Source organism: Eleutherodactylus coqui, chromosome 4, assembly GCF_035609145.1.
Source record: "Eleutherodactylus coqui strain aEleCoq1 chromosome 4, aEleCoq1.hap1, whole genome shotgun sequence".
NCBI lineage: Eukaryota > Metazoa > Chordata > Amphibia > Anura > Eleutherodactylidae > Eleutherodactylus > Eleutherodactylus coqui.
This window is the reverse complement of record NC_089840.1, coordinates 87,147,742-87,169,297: the sequence shown is the minus strand read 5'-3', so window position 1 is coordinate 87,169,297 and position 21,556 is coordinate 87,147,742. Positions and strand designations below refer to the sequence as shown.

The 21,556-nt window shown below is 40.5% G+C and overlaps 1 protein-coding gene across 7 annotated transcripts in view; it reads right to left on the bottom strand.

Moving 5' to 3' along the window:
* CDKL5 (cyclin dependent kinase like 5) overlaps window positions 1-21,556 on the bottom strand; it is a 289,528-nt gene that overhangs the window by 148,789 nt on the left and 119,183 nt on the right. For all 7 annotated transcript variants that reach the window (XM_066599824.1, XM_066599823.1, XM_066599831.1 and 4 more), the window contains 2 exons: window positions 12,428-12,598; window positions 8,641-8,675 (listed from right to left, as the gene is read on the bottom strand). In XM_066599824.1, coding sequence (XP_066455921.1) covers window positions 8,641-8,675; window positions 12,428-12,491 — 99 coding nt within the window. In that variant the 5' untranslated portion in view covers window positions 12,492-12,598. The remainder of the gene's footprint in view (window positions 1-8,640; window positions 8,676-12,427; window positions 12,599-21,556) is intronic.

Below are 21,556 nucleotides of genomic sequence, written 5' to 3'. Positions count from 1 at the left end.
TTTCAGGAGACAACCCCTCTAAAATATAAAAACACTTAACTAAATCTCCCTGTTCCAGTGCTGGGGACCACCCAACATCTTTCGCTCATACGTGCATGAGCCATACCATTGATAACTGTGTAAGGAATGGAAGTACCCCCATTGGTTAATGAAGTATGGTTCTCTTATATGTGGGAGAAAAAATGTCTGTTTTTAAATTTTGTATACCACCTATCACATATGTTATGCAAGAAGGACCTGTTCAATATAGTGATTCTCAGGGGTTATCTACATGGTGCCATAACCAATATAGCACTAGGGAGTAAAGGCCACAGATGTCAAGTTTGATGGGGAAACAAACGGTGGCTGGTGCAGAGTACGGAAGAGAGGAAGGGACTGAACACGCGTCGTATTCATGTGTGACTATGGTTAGTCGATGTAGGAGGAAGTTGACTTATGAGTCAGGTTGATGTGGACGCTATGTTAACAAGAGAGAACGCAGTTGACAACACAAGACAGAAGTGACACAGTTACCCAGGAGGGTTAGCTGATTGCTGAAGCCATCTTGGGCGTACGTCATTTCTGCGACCACCATAATCGGAGGATGGTGGGGGGAAAGAAAGCATTAGACAAACTGTGACCTGTGTGAGTCTGAGACCATTCAGGATGAGAATTGTCAAGACTGTGAACCGGGCTGAAAGTCTAAAAACAGTGGGGATAAATTAGGCTACCGACTGGGCACCAGAGGAACTGGGTGTAGCTGAAAAAAAAGGAATTTATCGAAATTGTCAACCTGAGGACCACAGCATTGTATAACAAGGTAAGTTCTTTTTCTTCTGGAGAGGAACATCTACTGATTGTATTTAACTTTATTTGCACAAAGTAGCTGTTACTAAATGGGGAAGTGTTACTGGCATCGAGAGTCTGTCCTCAAGGAGATGAAACAAGCCTTGGACTCTTCCCAGTGTTGGACGATTTATGCTGTTCTTCCGAGTTCTTTCCATAAAGTTAACAAGAAAGTTGTCACATTGTCTCAGGCATGTTATTCTCTCTGCATCTATCCCTGAGAGGGTCTGCCTTGCCCTTGTGGGTCCATACTATGCTTTACAAATACATGGTTGTATTTGCCCTTCTAGCTACTCCAACTTTTACTCCATTATTGTGTTTTATGTAAAGTATTTTCCAATTTGGTGTGTTTGCACTGGTGAATTCTAGGTAACACATTTCTACAAGATGCAGAAGATGAGAGAAACCCTCAGTTTTCAGGTTTAATTTTAGCTAAAAAAAAATTTTTGGTATTTTTTTTTCTTCAGGCAAAAATAATGCAGTTTAATTGTATGAAAACATTTAGCAACATTAAACTTGGTAGCAATCCCAGACAGTTACTATAGAAACAGATTCCGAGAAATATTAGGGAACCTGCCTGAAAAACAGCACATTACTTGACACATACTGATGCACAACTGATAAGTCAGACATTTTCCGATTGGTATAGAGGAAGATACAGCATGGCTAAAAGGTCCATTGATTTAATTAATCAGATACTTTGTCCTACCAGTATATGATTTAAATGATTTTAAAACCTCTTCAATGTTATGTACTGAAGAAGTAAAATGAACCATAAAGGCTGGTGGTCTTAAACATGTGCAAGAAGGAAGACTCCAAAGGGTTAAACACTTTATCAATAATCAAGGGCCTGAACAGGTTATCCACTTTTTTCTTCAGCACCACCATTGCCCATAGACAGTGTCTCCGATTGGGGTTCATCGCCTTTCAAGCAAGTAAATGGGGCTGATCTGCTATACTAGACAGAAGAAGACATATCCTACTTTCTAGTCCTGGATAAACTCTTTAAAGGGAACCTGTCACCATGTTGATGGTACCCAAAGCATGGGCTGCATGAACCCAGATAGGTATGTACCTTGTATACCCTATGTATATTTTATTCTGAAAAGCTGCAATGATTTAGAATAAACACACTTTAAGGTTTGACTTGGATCACAGTTCTGATTCTCGAGGGTGGCACCGCACTGGCTTCTTCCTGTATGCCTCTTGTAAAGTGACAAGTCTCTTCCTATACACAGAGAGAGAGAGAGCTGTCATTCTAAATGACGCAATTGGGGAGAGGTCTATGCAGTGCCACCCCCGTGAATTGGAGCCCCATTCCAAGTCAAACTTCAAAGTATGTTTATTCTAATGTCACTAGCTCCCAAGGAGTAGTTTTAGTTGGGGTTTTCCCTACCGTGGACGATCGGGCTGGTGACTCGGGACAGGCAGTTACCATCATGGGGATGGGGATGTCGGTCAGTACTAGAGTATGTACAATTGTGGGCATCATGGTGACCTTGTCAGTGTACATTGGTAATAGACTTGTAAGGCTTTTGTGGCTCAGGTCTGGCCAGGGTAAGTCTGGCTTTGGCTTATGTTGTTGAGCTTCAAACACTACCCTGGGCTTGGCGAGCTAGCGTATGTTGAGCGATAGCTCTGAAAGGTTGGAGCTCCTTACTGCTGAACAAGGTTTTTAATATAACAATTCCAACAAGAAGGCCTGAGTGATCATCTTTCCGTGTAAATGGGCCCTTACTCGGGCTAGAGATAACTATTACAAGATAATGAAAACATTTCAAATGCATTGGCTATACTCGGACCAAAGGTGTCTAATACAGTCCTAGTGACTTTATTCTGCAATTGGTTTACAGATCAAAGATTCCCTTAATCATGATGTAGGTAATGCTCAGTTTGAAGTCCGTGTAAACAAAGTCTTTGTTTTGTATGTACCCGGGTATCAGGTTTATAGTGAGCAGGCTGATTTGAGGAATTGTGATGGTGTGGCAAGAAGGGTTGAACTTACTGGTATTACTATGCATCATTAGTCTAAAGGCCATTTTACACGCAAAGATAATCTTTCAAACGAATGAAAGATTGAAAGATTTAGTGATCTATTTGCATAAAGTGTTAATGGACATTAGTGGCCATTAACACTTTATCATCTTCATTTGCATGTAAAAGAACTTCTAGGAGTAGTTTGCAGAGCCCAGGGTGTGTTTAAAACTTTCCCAGGTGTGCAATCAGCTGTCGGCACAATTCATTGTTCTCCTAGTGTAAACATACCGCAAGAACATCTTGCAGTCTTTTGAAGATGAGTGAAATACATTCAAATGGAATGTATTTGCTCAGTATTTCAGTGGCTGAATGATGGATTTTAACTGAAACAAAATTCATCATTCAAACAAAAGTGTATGCGTTTACATGTAACGATTACCGCTCATTTTCGTCCGTTTGAACAAATTTTGAGCGATAATCATTGCGTGTAAAAGGGCCTTAAGGCTGCTCTCACACAGCCCACTTTTTACTGCGATTAGCACGGTGTTTTAAACACTGTGCTACCCATGGTACAACGCTCCCACTAATTTCAATGGGACTTCACAGACCAGCACTCGGATGCAGCGTTTCTAATACCACGATTTTTGAGCGCTCTCTGCTCTACTTTCGTGCGTTTTCGTGTTTAACGCACCTCATCACCCAGCACAATGATGCAGTGCGTTGAAAAACACTGTGGAACGCTGTGACATGTGTTCGAAAATGCACATCAAAATTGTGGTAAAACGTCACGTTTTACTGACGCCGCGTGTGAGAGCGACACTACACCTGCTTTGATTGACCTGTGCTATCCATGTGAGCGGCACTAGCCAGTCAGGTCAGCATGTAGTGTCTTTGACTACCTGATGCACACTGTGGATTAGTATGCGCTGGTAGTCAGAGAAGCGGTTTGGACACCTTTGATTATCCAGACTCAGAGGCTCACTTTAGTTCTGCCCGTAATTCCACATCAAAATCCACAATAACCTGCATACATTCATGTGGATTTTGGTACAGAATTGTCTGCTTCTTTGGGCTCATTCACATGGGCGTCAAAATTGCGCAGAAGTTAGCCACGCAAAAAATCACGATAAACTCGCCCAAGAATTGCGTGATTGGACGATTTTCTGTGAGCCTTGGTACATACAGTACATACATACAATGGGAATGTTTAGCTAAACTCTGCTAATCTCCCTCCACCTCCCCTTTTTTCCAGCTCCCGCAGGAGTCATGGACACTCCTGCCATTTGCGCACCAAGGATTGGTCAAGACCTATATTTTCGTGCAGCGGGAAATTTCAGTGGCTGATGTCCTATCTTTTTAGATGCGATTTTTTTGGCGGGCCTAAAATTCCTTTGTCTGAACGTTTCCATAGGAAACTATTGGTTCTAATAGTCGCGTTTTTTTTTGCGCATGTAAGTTAGCTGCGCAAATTACCTTTTCTAAAGATTGCATAAATATTCTGCTGGTGTGAAAGGATCCCAAGGGTACAGAATTAGTCCGCATTATGCACCCAAATCCGCACCTTTATCTTCAGATGCGAATTCTGCATCAAAATCTGCATCATGCGAGTTTCGCACTTGTGTGCATGTAGCCTTAGGCATTCTTCAGAATTTTACTCAATGAACTGATTGCTACTGCAAAGTTGTCCTTTAAGTTGATTTCACACCAGCGTATTTGCGTGCACGAGCGAAGCGTTTTTACGGGATGAACGAGGCTTTTTTTTGCACGCACCTCGACATATTTTACTGTGATCTTTGCGCCTACAAAGCACCGATTGAAATGGCTAATTAGTCTCAATGAGTTTTTCCGGTGCAATTACGCAGTATTTCACGCATCTCCTTGTGTCATTGCAGAAAAGTAGAATGTTTCTTTTTTTTTTTTTTTGCGTTCCCAAAATGCGTGCGCAAAACACAGAAATGTGAACAAGCCTATTGAAATTAAGTATTCCCTAGTTTCTGCACCCACAAATACGCCCGGGCATTAGTCACATTTGATAATGAAGAGCAGTCTAGGTCACAGCCTATTAATATACACACGTGTTGCTGTGTCAGCAGGAAGGCGCCCAGCATTGCGTGCAGTGTCAATATTAAGATGGAGCTACTAACAAACGCTCGCTACACTCCCATTGATTACCTTCATGAAATATTCACAGGTTGCTACATGTGCCTCATTCCACATGAAACCTACAGGGGCGTGTGGGTAGAACAAAATTAGCCAGAGGACTGGTAAATCATTAACTCTGTACTACACAGTCTGATCAGAAATGCAGATACACCAAGAATGCAAAAATATGAGAGCAACATATCCCGTGTAACCAACAGCCTGCCGACAGCCCCAACTGTCCATCAATAAGGGGGATTTGTCACAATGGGCAAAAACAAGTCAATTTAGAAGAACGGATGTTGTTATGTTACGGTTACAGTTCTGTTACAAAGATAAAGTACACTTTGCTACCAAAAATAATTGGACACCGGAACAAGAAACAAAAAAGTAGTATTTATTTAATGCTTAGGGCTTATTCACACGGGTGAAATGCACAAAACTTCCCCGAATGGGAGCTCTATTCGTTCGAATGGACTTATTCACATGAACGATTTTTTTCTCAAGTTTTTTTTCATGAGGAAATTGCAGCATGTTCTGTCTTCGGACGTTCTCTCGGAATGCCTCACCCATTTTTTCTCAATGGTATCTTTAAAGACATTGCATGGCGATGTGAGTACGGTGTGATATTTCCCATTGAAATCGATGGGAAACACTTGCAATCCTCTGATGGGCGTGAAACATACGCCTGAGGATCGCAATTTCACAAAAGTGATGTGAGGCATTTTTGGTCCTAATGACATCGGATACTCTCTATAGCATAAGTCCTACTAACATCTGATGCATTTCCGCTGGTATTTCCCTCCATCCATCCTGCAAGTGTCTGGCAAGTTCTCTCAAAATAGATGGACGTTGTTCATATTTCCAGACCCTGTGTTCCAGTTTGTCCCAAAGATGTTCAATAGGGTTCAGGTCAGGACTCTGTGCACCTGGTCCAATCGTGGAACATCCACATCCTCAAACCAATGTAAAAAAAATTTGGAATTCTAAGAAGTCACATTGTCTGGTTAGAAGTATTCCTGATCATTCCTAGATTGTCAACAGCACATGATTGTCAAGGTACACTTTCGTGTTCATGGTTCTTGTCATACAGCCAATAGACGGAGATCATGCCGCATAAAACATCCCCAGACCATAACGAAACCTCTGCCGTACTTAACTGTTGGCACAACACACTCAGGCGGGGGGCATTGCCCAGGCTCCTCCACAACCAGGTACCTCCATCTAATTAGAAGATAAAGTACTGTGATTCGTCACTTTGTAGAACGTTCTTCCATTACTCAATTATCCAATGACGACGCTCCTTGCACCATCATAGACGGTTGCGTTATGCTTCGTGATGGACGGCTTGTGAGCAACGGCATAACCCATATATCCAATAGCGTGAAGCTCCCATCACAAACTATGGCTGACACCTACAAGGGGCGGAATCTTATGTAGCATATTTTAGGACATGTGACTTACTAATAAGATATGATCCGTTCTACTGATAGGGGCTCAAATACCTATGGTAGGATAGAGTATTACCGTATATCCAGAAGCATCCTACAGAGATTAGAGAGCATTTCTAACTAGGTTGTAGTTTGTCCCAAAACTACATCAAAAACTACACATGTGAAATCTGCCTTTTTTAGGTTGTTAGACACTGACTAAAAACTGTTGTAGATTAGTATTAACTGCTAGCTATCTGCATCCCAATGGGGACCATACTTATAGAAAAAATACAATGCATTCAATATTTTATTAAAATACAGGGGATAAATAAATAAACTGGCACTTGGATGGAAATGCAATCCTCTCTATGCAGTTCGTATTTTAGATTTCCTTTCAAGGTGAACATAATAGGAGTAGCAGAAAGCTCTGATTGAATTTCTGTATGACTTTTCCATTTGGTTGCCGAGATATGACTGATTTTCAGCCTATGTAGACATCAATCTTCACTCAGAAAAGGTTACATTAGCATTGACTTCCTGATATGTAAAAAATACCTTGACAAGCCCTACATTGCTACAAATATTCTAAAAAGTGCGCCTGTCACCTTCACATAGTGAAAGCATACCCTCGCGAGAATACATCAAATTACGAGATACTCGGGATATCTTAAGGCTCAGGCACAAGAATTAGGCACAAAAAGAATCGGACAACACACAGATGCCGTTTGTGTTGTCCAACTTTCTTGGAGACTCATACACTGCATGCCCTACTCTCATCTGTGAAAACGGGTGAGAATACGACATGCAGTAATTGTTTTCATTGTGTGAATACCCTACTTGGTCATTATGGATCCATGTGTTCTCCGTGGAATACACAGACAGTAATCAGATGGAAAATAGGCCCATGCCGATGTTGAAGTGCATGATGACACCAGTTTAAAGGCCCATCATAACCAGAGCAGAAGTGTTATCTTTAGCAACTATTTAACTGTGTGCATCAAAGATGGTTTAATCCTTCCAATCACAATTAAGTTTATTTCCACAAGGAGTGATGTGGTAGTCAAAACTTTCCGAAAACTTCATTTAGACGGAACCATAGAGTTTCATTAATCGAACAGACACCACTTTGGACACTGACCCATTCTTTGTTCTTTCTGCCATTTTTACTGGACAGATTGGGGAGTCAACTATCAAAAATTGTGGAAATTAATGTAAACCTGATCAAATGGAAAACAAAATTTGCACCTTTGGTCTCTGTTTGATTACTGAAAGTTTATGGTTCTGTCTGAATGACGCTTTTGTTGATTCACATAGAACCCCTGGACAAAACGGTTGTGCGTAAATTGAAACTTAGTGTACAACTCTGAACATTCCCCTCTACAAAGCTGAAGATGGGAGCTGCGGATAGGAGGCGACACTATATAATACGGATGTAGTTCATGTCAAGGTCAAGAAGGTCAAAAAAGTTAATAGACCATTAAAGAGAAAACCAAGGGTGAACACGTATATAGATTTCAAGCTTAGTAAGTGCATATACTGTAATGTACTATAGCTATTCAAGTGAACACCTGTCCACGGGAGCACATAAGAACGATGGAACAATACCTCTGCAGCGTCCTCTATTAGAAGGCAGCTTTCCTGCAAGTCAATGTCAGACTTTTTAGACAAGTCTTATAACAATGACTGGGAAACAGGTAGCTGTTTCGGGTATTTGCCCCTCATCAGGTTTCTGGCTTGGCTAGTAAGAGGCCTATAGATGTAAGTCAGGAAGAATATAGTTTCTCCTTAAGGAGAGCACCTAGAAGGTGAGTGACAAGGCAATCCATGCTCCTCTGGGACATAGCCAAATAGGGAAGATGCACACTGATGAAGGGCAAAAACCCTGATACACCTGTCTGTCTATGGTATTCTGGCTTGGTTTATAATTCCAGTCATTTTATATGGCAGGACTGCTGCCTTCCAAGAGGTGGTGCTATAGAGGTATTGTTCCCTCTTCCTTATTTGCATATTTCCCAGAGGAGCATGGATGGCCTTATAAGCCTCCTCACACCTTCTAGGTCCTCTCCTTAAGGAGAAACAATACCTTCCTGACACATGAGAGCACAGTAACACTTTAAATCTACATAGTTGTTATAACTTAAATGAATGCTACAAATAACTCACAAATTTCTTAAAGAAAAATTGCACAAAAAAACTTGTTTTTTTACTCAGTTTCCATTAATATGTAGAGAAAAATGTTACTGGAAATCTTTGCAATTGTTCTTACCTTGTGTCGACATTTAAGCACCACGCCATAAGCACCTAAAGATAAAGAGAGAGAACCAGATAAGCCGTTTGTGTATATAACTGCTTACAGGGCTTTTCTGAGCTTATAAAAATACAGAAAAGTACCTCCATGTGTCTCAATGCTCCCTAGATGATCCCATCATAGAACAGAAGTAACTGTTTTTCTTTTTCATTATCTTGCCTTGCTCTTTACAGCACAGTTGTCTGTTGACACCAGGTTTTGTTGTCAGTGGGATTACCAATGTGAAGGGTTATTGCTCTCATGATATCTCTCCCCTCTCTTATGCCCCATTTACACAGACCAATATAATTCAGATAATCGTTCAAATGAACAAAACTAAACAATTATCGGTCAGTTTAAACAAGAGCCTATGACTGAACGACGAGCGAGAATTGTGAGGTTCTTGCTCATCGTTCAATTTCGGCTGGCATAAAAACCAGTGCTGGGTTGGGCACTGATCGTGCCATATAAATATTGCTTTACATAATAATGAGAATCATACAGTCTAAACGGGCTGCCCAAGCACAAACGAGCTGGTGGTGATGTCATCAGCTCGTTCCGTTGGGCAAACAAGAATCATGAGGTTCTCTGCCCAGATAAAAGGGCCAATAGACATTGCCTCTATTTGCAGCTGTCTGCATACCACTCTATTATAAGCTGTAGGGTATGGTTCTAATCACTCCTTGTCTGCTCTGCTATTCTTTTGATCACTGACTTTGCATTATCTGTTGCCCAGCATGTGAAACACAATCTCTCCAGAGACAGGGAGTTGTGGAGATAAGAGGCATGTGATGTGTGACCTCCAAGATAACCATATGTTTTGGGTTTGTATGTTCCACAAGCAGGTAATAAAGACCAGGAGCATGGTCATGCATCTGAGACTATATAGTACTGAAGCATCTCGGCAACAGACAGCACATCAATAAGTGACTAATCTGGATGTAAACCATTTGCACACAATTTTTAAAGATTGGTAAATCCCTTTAATTCTGCCAAAATCAAGATAACTACTCCATGTGTTTTGTATCACCAGAATGCATGATCTACTCCAATAACATAATCCTCATAATGTGCAGCTCAAAGAGAAACTGTCATCCCTCTTGAGAGGTCTGTCTTAGTAAAAACTTGCATGCCGTGCTGTTCCACTGATTTTCTTCCTGGAAAAAGCATGAATAAATAGCCAACTACCATTCCGCTTGTCAAACAATCTAGCCCCTACACACCCTGAATTGGTGCAATTCAAAAAACAAACAAAAAAAAAACAATAAGACTCTGATCACATAGAGAATAAAAGCTTCCATCATGGGTTCCATTACTTTTGATGGTAGCGAAAAATCTGTCTCATCCGTCTGTCTTAAAATAGATTTGTGCAGTGAACTGAAAATGAATGATCAATGCAGGAGGCAAGGGGGAAAAGTAGCTCAGAAGAGGCATTTTTCTGTAACAACATATAAGTTTCTATTCTTCACTTGTATTATTGATTTCTGGAAGTTTTGTTGAAAAAGTAACTCTTTAAGACAAAAGTCAGCACTTCCAACAAATAAATTAAATGTGAGGGTGCATGTCAGCCATGGCTGTGACAAATATAGTAAGAGGAACAGACACTTCAGCACTTAACATTTCAATAGAATTGCACGAGTTTCTTAGTGTATATTTTGATCAAAATATGTGGGCCCATCCACTACGTTCAGACAAACCTTATTGGATGGGTTCCTAACTTTAAAACACACCTCCCTTTGGTTCACAAACCTCCAAATGAATGAGAAAGCAGGATGGGCTCACATGTTTTGATCAAAATGTGTGCTAAGAACCTTGTGCAATTCTAGTCAGGTATTAAAAGTGTATAAATGCTGAAGTGTGTGCTTCTGCTACTGTATTTGTTGCAGCCATGGCTTAAAGTGCACCTTCACATTTAATTTATTTGTTGGAAGTGCTTTGTTTTTTTTGTTGCGTGTGTCTTCAAGAGTTACTATTGTTTCAACAAAACTTCTAGAAATCAATATGTGTGTTTGCACATGTGACATTCGTATGCATTCTGTGTGTCGGTTCTTTAAGTCTGTGTGTGATTCATGTGTCATCCGCTTTATTTTTTCTCATACACAAATAAAAAAGGAAGGTGCCAGTATTTCTTCTAGAATTGCTTAGCAATGACCAGTGAAAAGGAAGTCCTCCGTGTGTGTTCTGTTTTTTTTTTTTTTGCACGCCCATTGACTCTTCGCTGGACCACAATAGGGCATGCCATTTTTTTTTACAGTCCATGTAAAAAAAACTAATGTCTGTATAGTCCTATTGACTGTAAAGAAGGGTCTATGTGTCGTCCATATAAAGTCAGTTGCAAACACGGATATTAAAATCAACTGTGTTAAAAAGACTTTTTCCAATATCTCCATCTTCTTCTTATGCAAGCTATAAAAGGGGTTGCCCAGACATACTCTGCCGCTCGATCTTACATCAGGTGTGAAGAGAAACCACTGTACGCTGGACTACACAGTTGCCAAGGCAACCATTGATGTTCGGCGAGTATTGTGAACGATTTCACAGGTCAATGCATGAAAATAGCTGAGAATTGGACGGTTATCTTGGTAACCGTTCTATCCAACATACAGTGGTGTCTCTCCACCCCCGATGTCTAATTGGGCAGCAGACCATGTCTGGACAACTCCTTTAAACACTAAACTCTAAATACTATTATTTACAGTTTATTCATATTCAGGGTGTTTAAACTATTGCCAAATGTATAAAAAATACACAATGAGGTCATGAGCGTATCTTGCAGTGTGCCGTATACTATCTTGGCATGTATGCGTACATAATACGCACCAAGAAAGAATATACAGTGATTTTTCTTGGGTGCGTATTTCGCGCAATTACGTGTGAGTGGTAACATGGCCACCTGTGGGAGATTGGTACAGCGTATCCCATGCATGGAATATGCAATACTGACACGCTCATGTGAGCCCGGCCTAATGTGCATTTGTTGTGTATTTCTAGCCGAGATTACAAAGCCTGGATTTTAAGCAATTACAACCATATTCAAGACTATATCAGGAATGACTAATGATTTTGATGGACCATGGTTTATAATGTTGTGATACAAAGTACTATATCTTGGCTTTTAAGTCTTATTTCTTGTGGTGTTGTGTCTTGTGGTGGTCAAAGGGCAGGAAATAAAGGATGGTGGTTTTGCAACCGTAAGAAAAAAAATTCAGCTCGTAGTACTTATGAAGATCTTAAAAGAACTAGAAAAAGTTTGAAATTGTAGCGCATATGAAAACCCTGGCAGCCAAAACAAATGTTGACATTAGTATTGCCGAAAATAGAGAAAAAACATAAGCAGCCAAGAAAAGTGGTAGAAATTCCGAGGAAACACGATTTCCCACCAGACATTAGCTTTTGACACGTCCCTAGGAGAACTAGTAGAGCTTTTCATGTTTCACAGAAACTTGGATCCCTATGTGGTAAATTACCTCTACTGGACTCTATAGTCCATTTCATGATGTTGGAAAACTAAGCCTTAATATCTCCTCTTGTCTAAATGTAATTGAGTTTTGAGTCTGAATGTTAACATAGAACCCATAAAATGTGCTTGAAGTAGATTTCAGAAGTTTACATATTAGTTTATATCGGGTCTCATTAACAACCTAGTGAAAATAACAACTATTTTAAAGGTGAACATAACAGATCGGTTTCTATTAACAACATTTTTATTTTTTGCAGGTTTCATCATTTATGATACTTTAATTTGTAAAGAAGTTCTAAAACTTACCTTCACCTACAACTCCAAGGACCTCAAATTTATTCATCACATTACCAAGATTAGGAATCTTCATGAAGACAAACACAGCTTATGATGACAGCCATAAAACATGGCAGAATGAATGTATGGGGGAGAATCTTCACAGTTCCTTGTCTCCAAATGATGGCATGATGCTTTTATCTATGGGAGAGGAACACAAAATGTATTAACTGTCCATTTTGCCATTGGGTTTATATTCAAGTATGGTACTGAATTTGGTAAACAAGATAATGCAGAATACCCTTCTGATGACTTCAAAAATAGTTTAGCGCTATACCAATACAAAGCTACATGAGTAAAATAAGTCATGTTGCACATTTTTTTCCATTAATCTAAGTATTCTAAATTACAGAGGTTGACCGTTAAAGGGGTTGCCAACAATTTTCTTCCTCATAGTGAGATATTAGAGCAAGGTCCTTACTCCGATTCCTCTTCTGTTAGCCAGAGACGTAGTATCAAGAATGCCTTTGCTCTAGAGGACTGTTGGTGTCTAGTGAAATCGATGGATGCCGACTGATTTCAATGAGCATTGTGAAAATACTTAATTTTCCCTGCAGAGAGAGCAAAACCTTATAAAGTGTTTCCACCGGCAAAAGAGTCTGATAGCATCAGGATTAGCTATCAGTTTGTTACTGGACGTCTACAATATCAAGTATGCATTATTATATATATCTCGACCAAACCAATTGTGGTTACCTTTAATTACCCTGAATGGGTCGAGTAACTGCAGGTTCTCATTAAATTTTACGGTTTTTCAGTAAATGCTATTCAGAATCAATCAAGTAAATTTTTAGAAAAATTAGGCTTGGTTTTCCAACAGATGGTCATGATGAAACAGAGCTGTCGGATTATGAATTACGACTTCACATATTATCATTGAAACGTCCAGTCATAAAGAAATTCACTTTCCTGTTTTGATAAGCCAACAATAGTACTGCCAAATATAGTACTTTATAGATTTTCTGCCATATGGAAACTTACAGTCAGGAGACAGAAAAGAACATAACGGCAGAATGTGCTATGTATTGGTGGAAATGTACTGTGATATCTTTGCAGAGATGCACATGGACTAATAATTCAGTGGTCCCCAATTTGTGGCTCTCCTGGGCGAAGGGTTCACACACACTCATCATAATCATAAAACATTAATCTGATAGCTTTGTGTGCTGCTGGCCTTTAGGGCAATGATCTATGACCTGTATGACAATAAAAGGGTTTTTGGCAGGTGTACATCAGTCTTTATCTTTGTTCACCATGCTTGTGAATGTAGTGACCCAGACTTGTCACTAAGTATAATTTGGCTCTATGGTGCTGGGAGGACCCAAAAGTTTATAAATACTACAATTCAGTTCCAGAACTTTCAGGTTCGGAGGGCACACTAGTTGTAGCAAGAAGTGCACACAGCTGGTTAAGGGAAAGCTATATACATCCTCACCCCTAAATCCGAGGAAGGAGATAGGTGCCAGATATAATGCTGAAGTATTCTTACAAGGGCCCCAGTGAGAAAGCTGGATAAGCGGCATGGGAATTTTTGTGTAGAGACAACGGTATCTCCAGTCACCAACTCTGAGCCAGAATGTGTGGAAATGACCTGTATGGGCACTCAGTCACCCTCTTTACCTCTAAAGCTTCAATAAAAGTTAGGTTAGCTGTTAATCCCTTCCTAACTCCTAGGGCTTCTTCCCACTGGAGGACCTGCACTATACTACACCACAACACCTATCCCAGGAACAGAGGCCAGCATATAACATCAAGTCCCCACCATTTCAATTTCACTGTAGTGCAGTCGGATTGGAGTGGGGAGACATTAGCTGTTGTGACACAAGCCCTCCTGCCCTTGCTTGCTACATGAATATAGCATATGACTGATAAAATGGAAACCATTTTTTCTGACATTCAGCTATTTTTTTTATTTTAGATTGTCTTTTACTATTTGAACTTACTAAATACTTAATTTGCAGAATGAAAAAAAGAAGAAGCTCATGGGTAATTGTATACATTAAACTCCTCGAGACCACAGATTTTAGACTTTATGCTTCTTCACCCCCATCTTTCAAGAGGTATAAATTTTTTATATATCCATCAAAAATACTACATAAGGGCTCTTTTTGAAGGAGGGGGGAGAATGGGATGAGTTGTATGTTTTAACTGTGCTATGTAATGCACCATGTAATAGTCTAAAAAAAATAATTTTTAATGGGTGTGAATTGAAAAAATGCAACTGCACCATTTTTTTACGGTGTTCCTGATGCAGTACAAATTAAATATGCATTTTATTGTGCAGGTTAGTATGATCATGGCAATAACAAATTCACATATTTTTTTTTTATGTTTTACTACTTTATAAAACTTTTCAAACAGAAGTGTATTTTTTCACTGAATGAGTTGTGTAGGGAGTTGTTTTTTGCAGGGCAAGCTGTAGTTTTTCTCCGTTCCATTTTTGGTAAATACATCTTTTTGATCACTTTTTATTCATTTTTTGGAGGAAATGGAGTAACATAAAACAACCCAGCAGTTCTTCGGTATTTTCTTTTCTTACAACATTCACTGTCTGTGCAGGATAAATATATTAACAGTTATGACATTTGCAAACATGGCAATACCAATTATGATTTTTTTTTTTGTGCTTAGATTTTGCAATTGCACAACATGGGAAAGGGGGTTTTCTTGTTTGTTTTTTTGAACATTTAATATATTTAGAATTTTTTTAAATATTTTTTTAAAACTTTATTGAACCATTTTCTACATTTTTATAGTTACCGTAGTGGAACTGAACTTGTGATGACTTTATTGCTCGTATTATATACTGTGATACTTCAGTTTTGCAAAATACAATACTTTTTAGTACCACTGGCAGAGCATAATAGGTCTCCACGCATGCCAGCCCTGGGAGCTTTCACAAGACCCCAGGCTGCCATGCTAAGTCATCGGCACTCCGGAATGATGAAGATGGAAATCAATGGATGGCTTAGAGGGGAATGCTTAGACGCAAAGACACCTTTGACTGCAGCATCTTAATAGTTAACAGATGTGATCGGAGCTAACGTCAATCACCGCCGTTGCTGGTGGCAGAAACAACAGCTAACTGTTGGGTATGGAGTAGACATCCAAAAGTGCTGTCAGATGAAAGAGAAGATGTGTTTGTAATGCAAATATTTTCCAAAAATGCTGTTGAACTTTATGCTCCATTGAAAGACTTAAGAGTGCCCAAAGGTAGAATGTCATTTTAAGCAAGTTGTCTTCATGGGGGATGTGCAGAAGAATGTTATGAAGTCAGAAACAAGAAGGAATGTTGTTTTTGTAAAAGGAATTTTGAGCATAAATTCAGAAAATACTCAAATTCCATTTTGCCAGACTACACAATGTGCTTGATAGGCTCCATTGTGCTGGAAAGCAAGAAGTACAAGCCTGGGCAGCTACTTTATCTAGAAACTGATTTAACTGTTGGATGACAGCCAGCATAATATCCCCCATTGCTAACCCAGTGCAGGAACGGCACAGCCAACTGAAAAACTTGCCAGGTGTTCCCAGTGAGCAGAACAATCCTTACATATCTGATATTTAAAACTGAAGGAAAGAAAAACAAAACTGAACTGAAATGGGAACCTGGAGTCCATGTAGAGTTTTCAGCTGTTACTCTTGTATTGCTAGAACAATGAGCGGATCCTTGGAGTAAACATTCGGATTTCTACCCAGAAGTCTCCTTGGGGTCCCAATTATTTTGGGTTGTTTGTGAAAACATGATTCTTGTTAAAACAGAAATCTCAGATTTTGTCTCATTACGCTCACCATTAGGATGAATATCATCTACATGTAAAATTAAACTGCAATGAAAAGACATATTTACTATAATTGCACAATGATTCAGTGGTGTGATTCATTCATCCCTAATTAGGACGCCATGAAAATCTGTCACTGTTTACTTCAATTAAATGCCCTAAATCTTAGATTGCGGTGAATCTTAGATTATGGTCATAAGATTATCATGTGTTCCAACAACCAAGAAGTCTACTGGTATGGAAATGAATGTTTACAGCTGATCTATCCCTAATCATAAGACAAAAAACTGATGTAGGGTGGATCTTACATACACAACAAGGAGTCTATTAAGCATTGAAGGTTCTATTCAGTGGTTTGGCGATGAATCCCATTTTTAAATTTATGTACTGCATGCATTGTATAGAATGCCAAAAAGTATTTTCTGAACATGACTTGGACTAGGTAGCCAATGACGAGTGAATTTTATTCAGGCTAATGGCTATTTTTGCTTTACTGCAGTGTAACAAATGAATCTAGATTCTCAAAAGCTGGGTTCATACTTTTTAATTCTTGCTATGTTTTGTAAGAACCATGTGACACCCTGTGCAGCTTGGCCTTCAATCTTAAAGCATATCTAAGTTTTCAGCTGACTTATCAGAATAAGCTGCTGTGTTTATGCATAAAGGAATAACCCTATTTCTGATCAATGTATTACTTGTATCCTGTATTTTTCCCTATTTCCCCCTCTGCAGCCTACACCTGTGATTCTCAATTTTTTCTGGACTGGTTGGAGAAGCCTGGTTGCTGTGTTGCATTCCATATACTGGACACAGAACTGTCGATTCTGGTTTCTAGTGTCTGTAATACACAAACATAACCTCATCATGTAGAATAGTGTACAGCAGGACTGAACAGTGCAGTTGTGAATAAGTAGGGTAGCAGCAGATAACTCACTATTAGCTCCTATAGGACGTCTGTGTGTGAGTGTTGCTCCCTTCTCCTTCCCCTTTCCTCTAATAAACTTCAATAAGTATGATTACTCATCCCTCTCCTCCACTCCCTAGTGTGCCAAAGGCCTGTCTCCACTAACACACTTAGCAGCAGGCGTTGGTCAGTAAGTTAGAAGGAAGGGAGACCCTAGTGGACAGCACTTTGGAGTGTTTTTCCGCACAAAAATGTAATTTTAGGTAATTAAATTAAAATTTTGCTAGTTATCACACGGGTTATTATATAAGCACAAGTAGTTTGAAAAGTTAGTAACCATTTAAAGCCCCAGTTAGATCCACTTGACATTGATTTCAGTCTCTACTTTATAGAACTACATTCAAATACTTTATGTCAAAATTCAATCCCTGAAGGAGTTTTTAATTTACATCAATGCCCAGAACCCATGAAATAGGCAGCTGAAAGGCTTTTAGAATTAGCACCTGTTTTGTTGAGACATATCGGATGAGTAATCTCCATTACATAATCAAATAAAACAATAATCAAGTAAACAAAAAGGTCAAATACTAGTAAAGCCAGGCTCAGAAGGCCGTGATTCACAGTGTGCTGCGGGCGAGGTGGCGCATAGCAAATACGCAATGACATTGTGTGCCTGTTGCGTGCAACCAATCGCCACGCACTAGCTTGGTGTATAAGCACGTAATATGCGCCAACATGCTGCGAGTCTAGCCTAAACCACAGACATGAGAAATCCCTGCCTAACAGCGGAGTACCTACCCTGATGAAGGCGACCCCTTGTCGGGAATCAGGGGCAACCCCAACTTTCCTTAGGATGACAGAGTTGTGCAAATGACAGATGACACTATAATATATGAATGACTACAAAAACTCAGGGTAGCAAGGTGTTAAACAGCTTCACAGGTATTAAAGTTAAATGTGTAGCAAGCTTAGCTTAACTGGAGACTCAGGTCAGGCAGGGAAAGACAGAGACAAGAACACCTTCAGACAGCAGTCTTGAGACAGAAGTCCAGGACGAGACCAGGAATACCTTCAGACGTAATTCTACACAGACTAGACCAAAAGACTAAGCATCACCGTGCCAGAGGATGAGCTGGAATAAATGTGCAAAGACTAATGTTGACTGGCTGACCGGGCTGCAACACCTCCCTGACAACTAATGCACCATACACAGACAGAGATGTGCAATTGTTGGCGTCCAGTGCCAGAACGACAGTAAGCATGTACCAATACGAGGATCATGTGGGGGCAGGGCCAGTAAGATCTCTCTCACTCGCCGCCCCCCGCTCCCCGCCGGCCCCCCGAGCATGCTCGGACAAGAATGCAGTTACTCGAGAAGAGCGAGGCTCGCTCGAGTAACTGACATATCCGAGCGTGCTCGCTCATCTCCACTGTTAACCTTTTTTATTCCCCTTTTCCAGGTATCAAAATGTCTGTTTAGCACCCTCTGCAGGTCATTCTGATACTGCACTCCTACAAAAGCTATTATTGTTATCAGAACAATGGACTCCATTGTACGTTAGTAGGATCCTTCAGTTCCCAACGGGACCCATCATGTGAAGGTCATGCTAGTGGAAGCCCCAATAAAGATGTGAACATAGCCAAAGTTTACGGTCACAGGATGGTAAGGGCAGCTAGCTGTAATACAGATGCATTTTAAAGTCTAGGTTTAGTGGTCGCTCAGTAATCCTTAATATGTATACATAATTATGAATGGCACCCAAGCTGGACACCAAGAAGTGAACTAAGAAATTACTGAGATAATAATGAATCCAGCATTCATTTATAGTCTGACTATTATTCTAATGATGTTCTGTGTATACGAAGAAATGCTTGCTATACACACAGTCATTACTTGGAGCATTTAGTGGTCTCTCTCATCTCGCTCGCTCAGAACATAACTAGGGAAGCTGAGGCCCTGAACATTTCCCTCCTTCTGTCATCCTTTTATAGCCAGATTTGCAATGATGTGCACTAAGTAACTCGTAATATACATAAAATGTACTTTGTAAAACTGCTCCTTGGCTTGTATCCTGTTAAGGATGAGTCATAGTGCAGAGAACTAAATAGACATTATACATGGCTGGAAGCCCTTACTTCCATCATTGCCTGGCAGAATTAGTGCAATTTTAACGGTTATCCAGCCAAAGTTACTGGACTATATCGGTGACCTCCCTATAATGCATTTTCACGTATGTTTCAAAATCACGGATCAATTTTGTTTGGCAGGGAGTAAGCATTAGATTAGAGGGGTCACCTTTTAACATGCGGAGTATGAGCAGATCCCATCCACTATTCTGCATGGAATGGGATACTAAGCCTATATAACACATGATTACAGTAAACTGGAAATAATCTTGCCCCCCTTGTTTGTTGATCTGTAGGATTTTTTTATGTTTCTGCACAATACAGGGGCATGTAAACATTTTGGGCTACTGAACAGCTCAGGCTCAGAGCTCGGCCAAGGAGGCCGGGCTTCACAATCTTTGTGCCCTATTAGACAGAGCAGAGGGAGAGGGTCCTGCTGCAGCTACCGTGTTTCCCTGAAAAAGGACAATGTCTTATATTAATTTTTGCCCCAAAAGAGGCACAGTATCTTATTTTCGGGTGGGTGTCTTATATTCACCTAACCAACGGCATCCCGGTCCCTCGCACTGGTCTGTGGCAGGCTGCCAGGTCCTCAGCATTGACACAGCACTCTCTTCCTGGTAACTAATGGGGCTTTGAATACCCCAGCTCTAGCAGGTGAGTGCTGTGATTGGAACATGAGAGCTGCTGGCTCAGCCAATCAGAGTTGGCGCTCGATGAACCAATCACAGCCATTCAGTTATGTCATTCACTGAATGGCTGTGAATGATCGAGCGCTGGCTCTGATTGGCTGACCCAGCAGTGCTCGTGATCCAATCACAGCACTCGGCAGCTGGATGCGGGGTATTCAAACCCCCGCCCCCAGAATAGAGTGCTGTCAGCGCGGAGGACACAGCAGCCTACCAAAGTGCCGGAGATCAATGTGAGGGACCAGGATGCCGCTGGCTAGGTGAGTACTGCTGTTTTTTTATCTAGTGTAGCTAGGGCTTATTTTTGGGTGAGGGCTTATATTTCAACATCCCCACCCACTTTCCAAAATTAGGGTAGGGCTTATTATCGGGGTAGGTCTTACTATCGGGGAAACACAATAGTAGTCTTACAGCCAGACCCAGGATATGTCAGAATGAAAGAGTGGCAAATCTATCTAGTCGATGGCACATATTTGTACCATAATTACATGCAAGCTTTTGGCTTTTTCTGAAAGAGGCCACACCCTTCCACTAAGTTCTGCCCACTTTTCAGAAAATTGCTACCACAGAAGGGAAGAAATGTAGCAAATGTTTGTGTGAAACAGGCATGCACTAAAATTAACGCCTTTTTCCACCACAATTCTGGTTCACAGCCAGTGATACATTTCCTGTAATATCTCCAAACAGCCAGCTACTGTTAAAGGGGTTATCCAGGGCACAACATTTTGTTTAAAACTATTGTAATATATGTAGAAGAAAAGAAAGACACGGCAGCACTCCAAATAATGGTCCTTTATAACACCCATGCTACATTTCAGCTCAACATTGGAGCTTTTCCCAAGCTAATGTCTTTCTCCTACACATGGCGGGGACCTTTGGATCAAGGTTTTTCTGGACTAGCACTACTTGTTTTCCTGTGCTGCTGAACCCTTTTCTGCTCAGTGTAATTGGTGATGTGATGGCGCAGTGGTGTCAGGCGGAGGAAGAGGTAATTCAATACTGTAATAAATAATTTTTACTGGAAAATAAATACCATTCACTGTACATTTCTTCACAATTAGCGGTTTAGACATTGAATGTTGATTTCTCTAAAGTGTAAGAAGCAAGGCACATGTCAACTGGTGACTTTTTCATACCCGCTTGATTGGGTTACAATTTAGCAACTCACTTCTCAATAGTTCCACTCAATCTACACACAGAGCGTTAACTATAGTTTCAGGTACTCGCACCTCTGCTTCTTCCTTCTGGGCTCTTCCTCCCTCATTGGTTGCTGTTCCCCCAAAAAGCTGGTGTAAACCAGCCCTGACTGCAGCGCTTGATTTCTCAGTCTAGTAAAAGGCATGGTGAAAAGCAGAAGCTCTCTCCACAGCAGAAAAGGACTGGAAAATGGCATCTGGGCATTTGCCTTTACTAGAAAAGGGTTTGTCCAGAGGGTTGGGCAACTTTTCCATTGTGTTTGCGATTTTTACTGCGTGGATGATTCGCTGTGCATCCGTGCAGAAAAACCAATGAATCCGCGATCTCCTGCAAGCATTTACGCAATGGCTTCCAGGTCATCCGTGAGGGAAATTGGCATGTGGAATCCACTCATGCTGTGTGC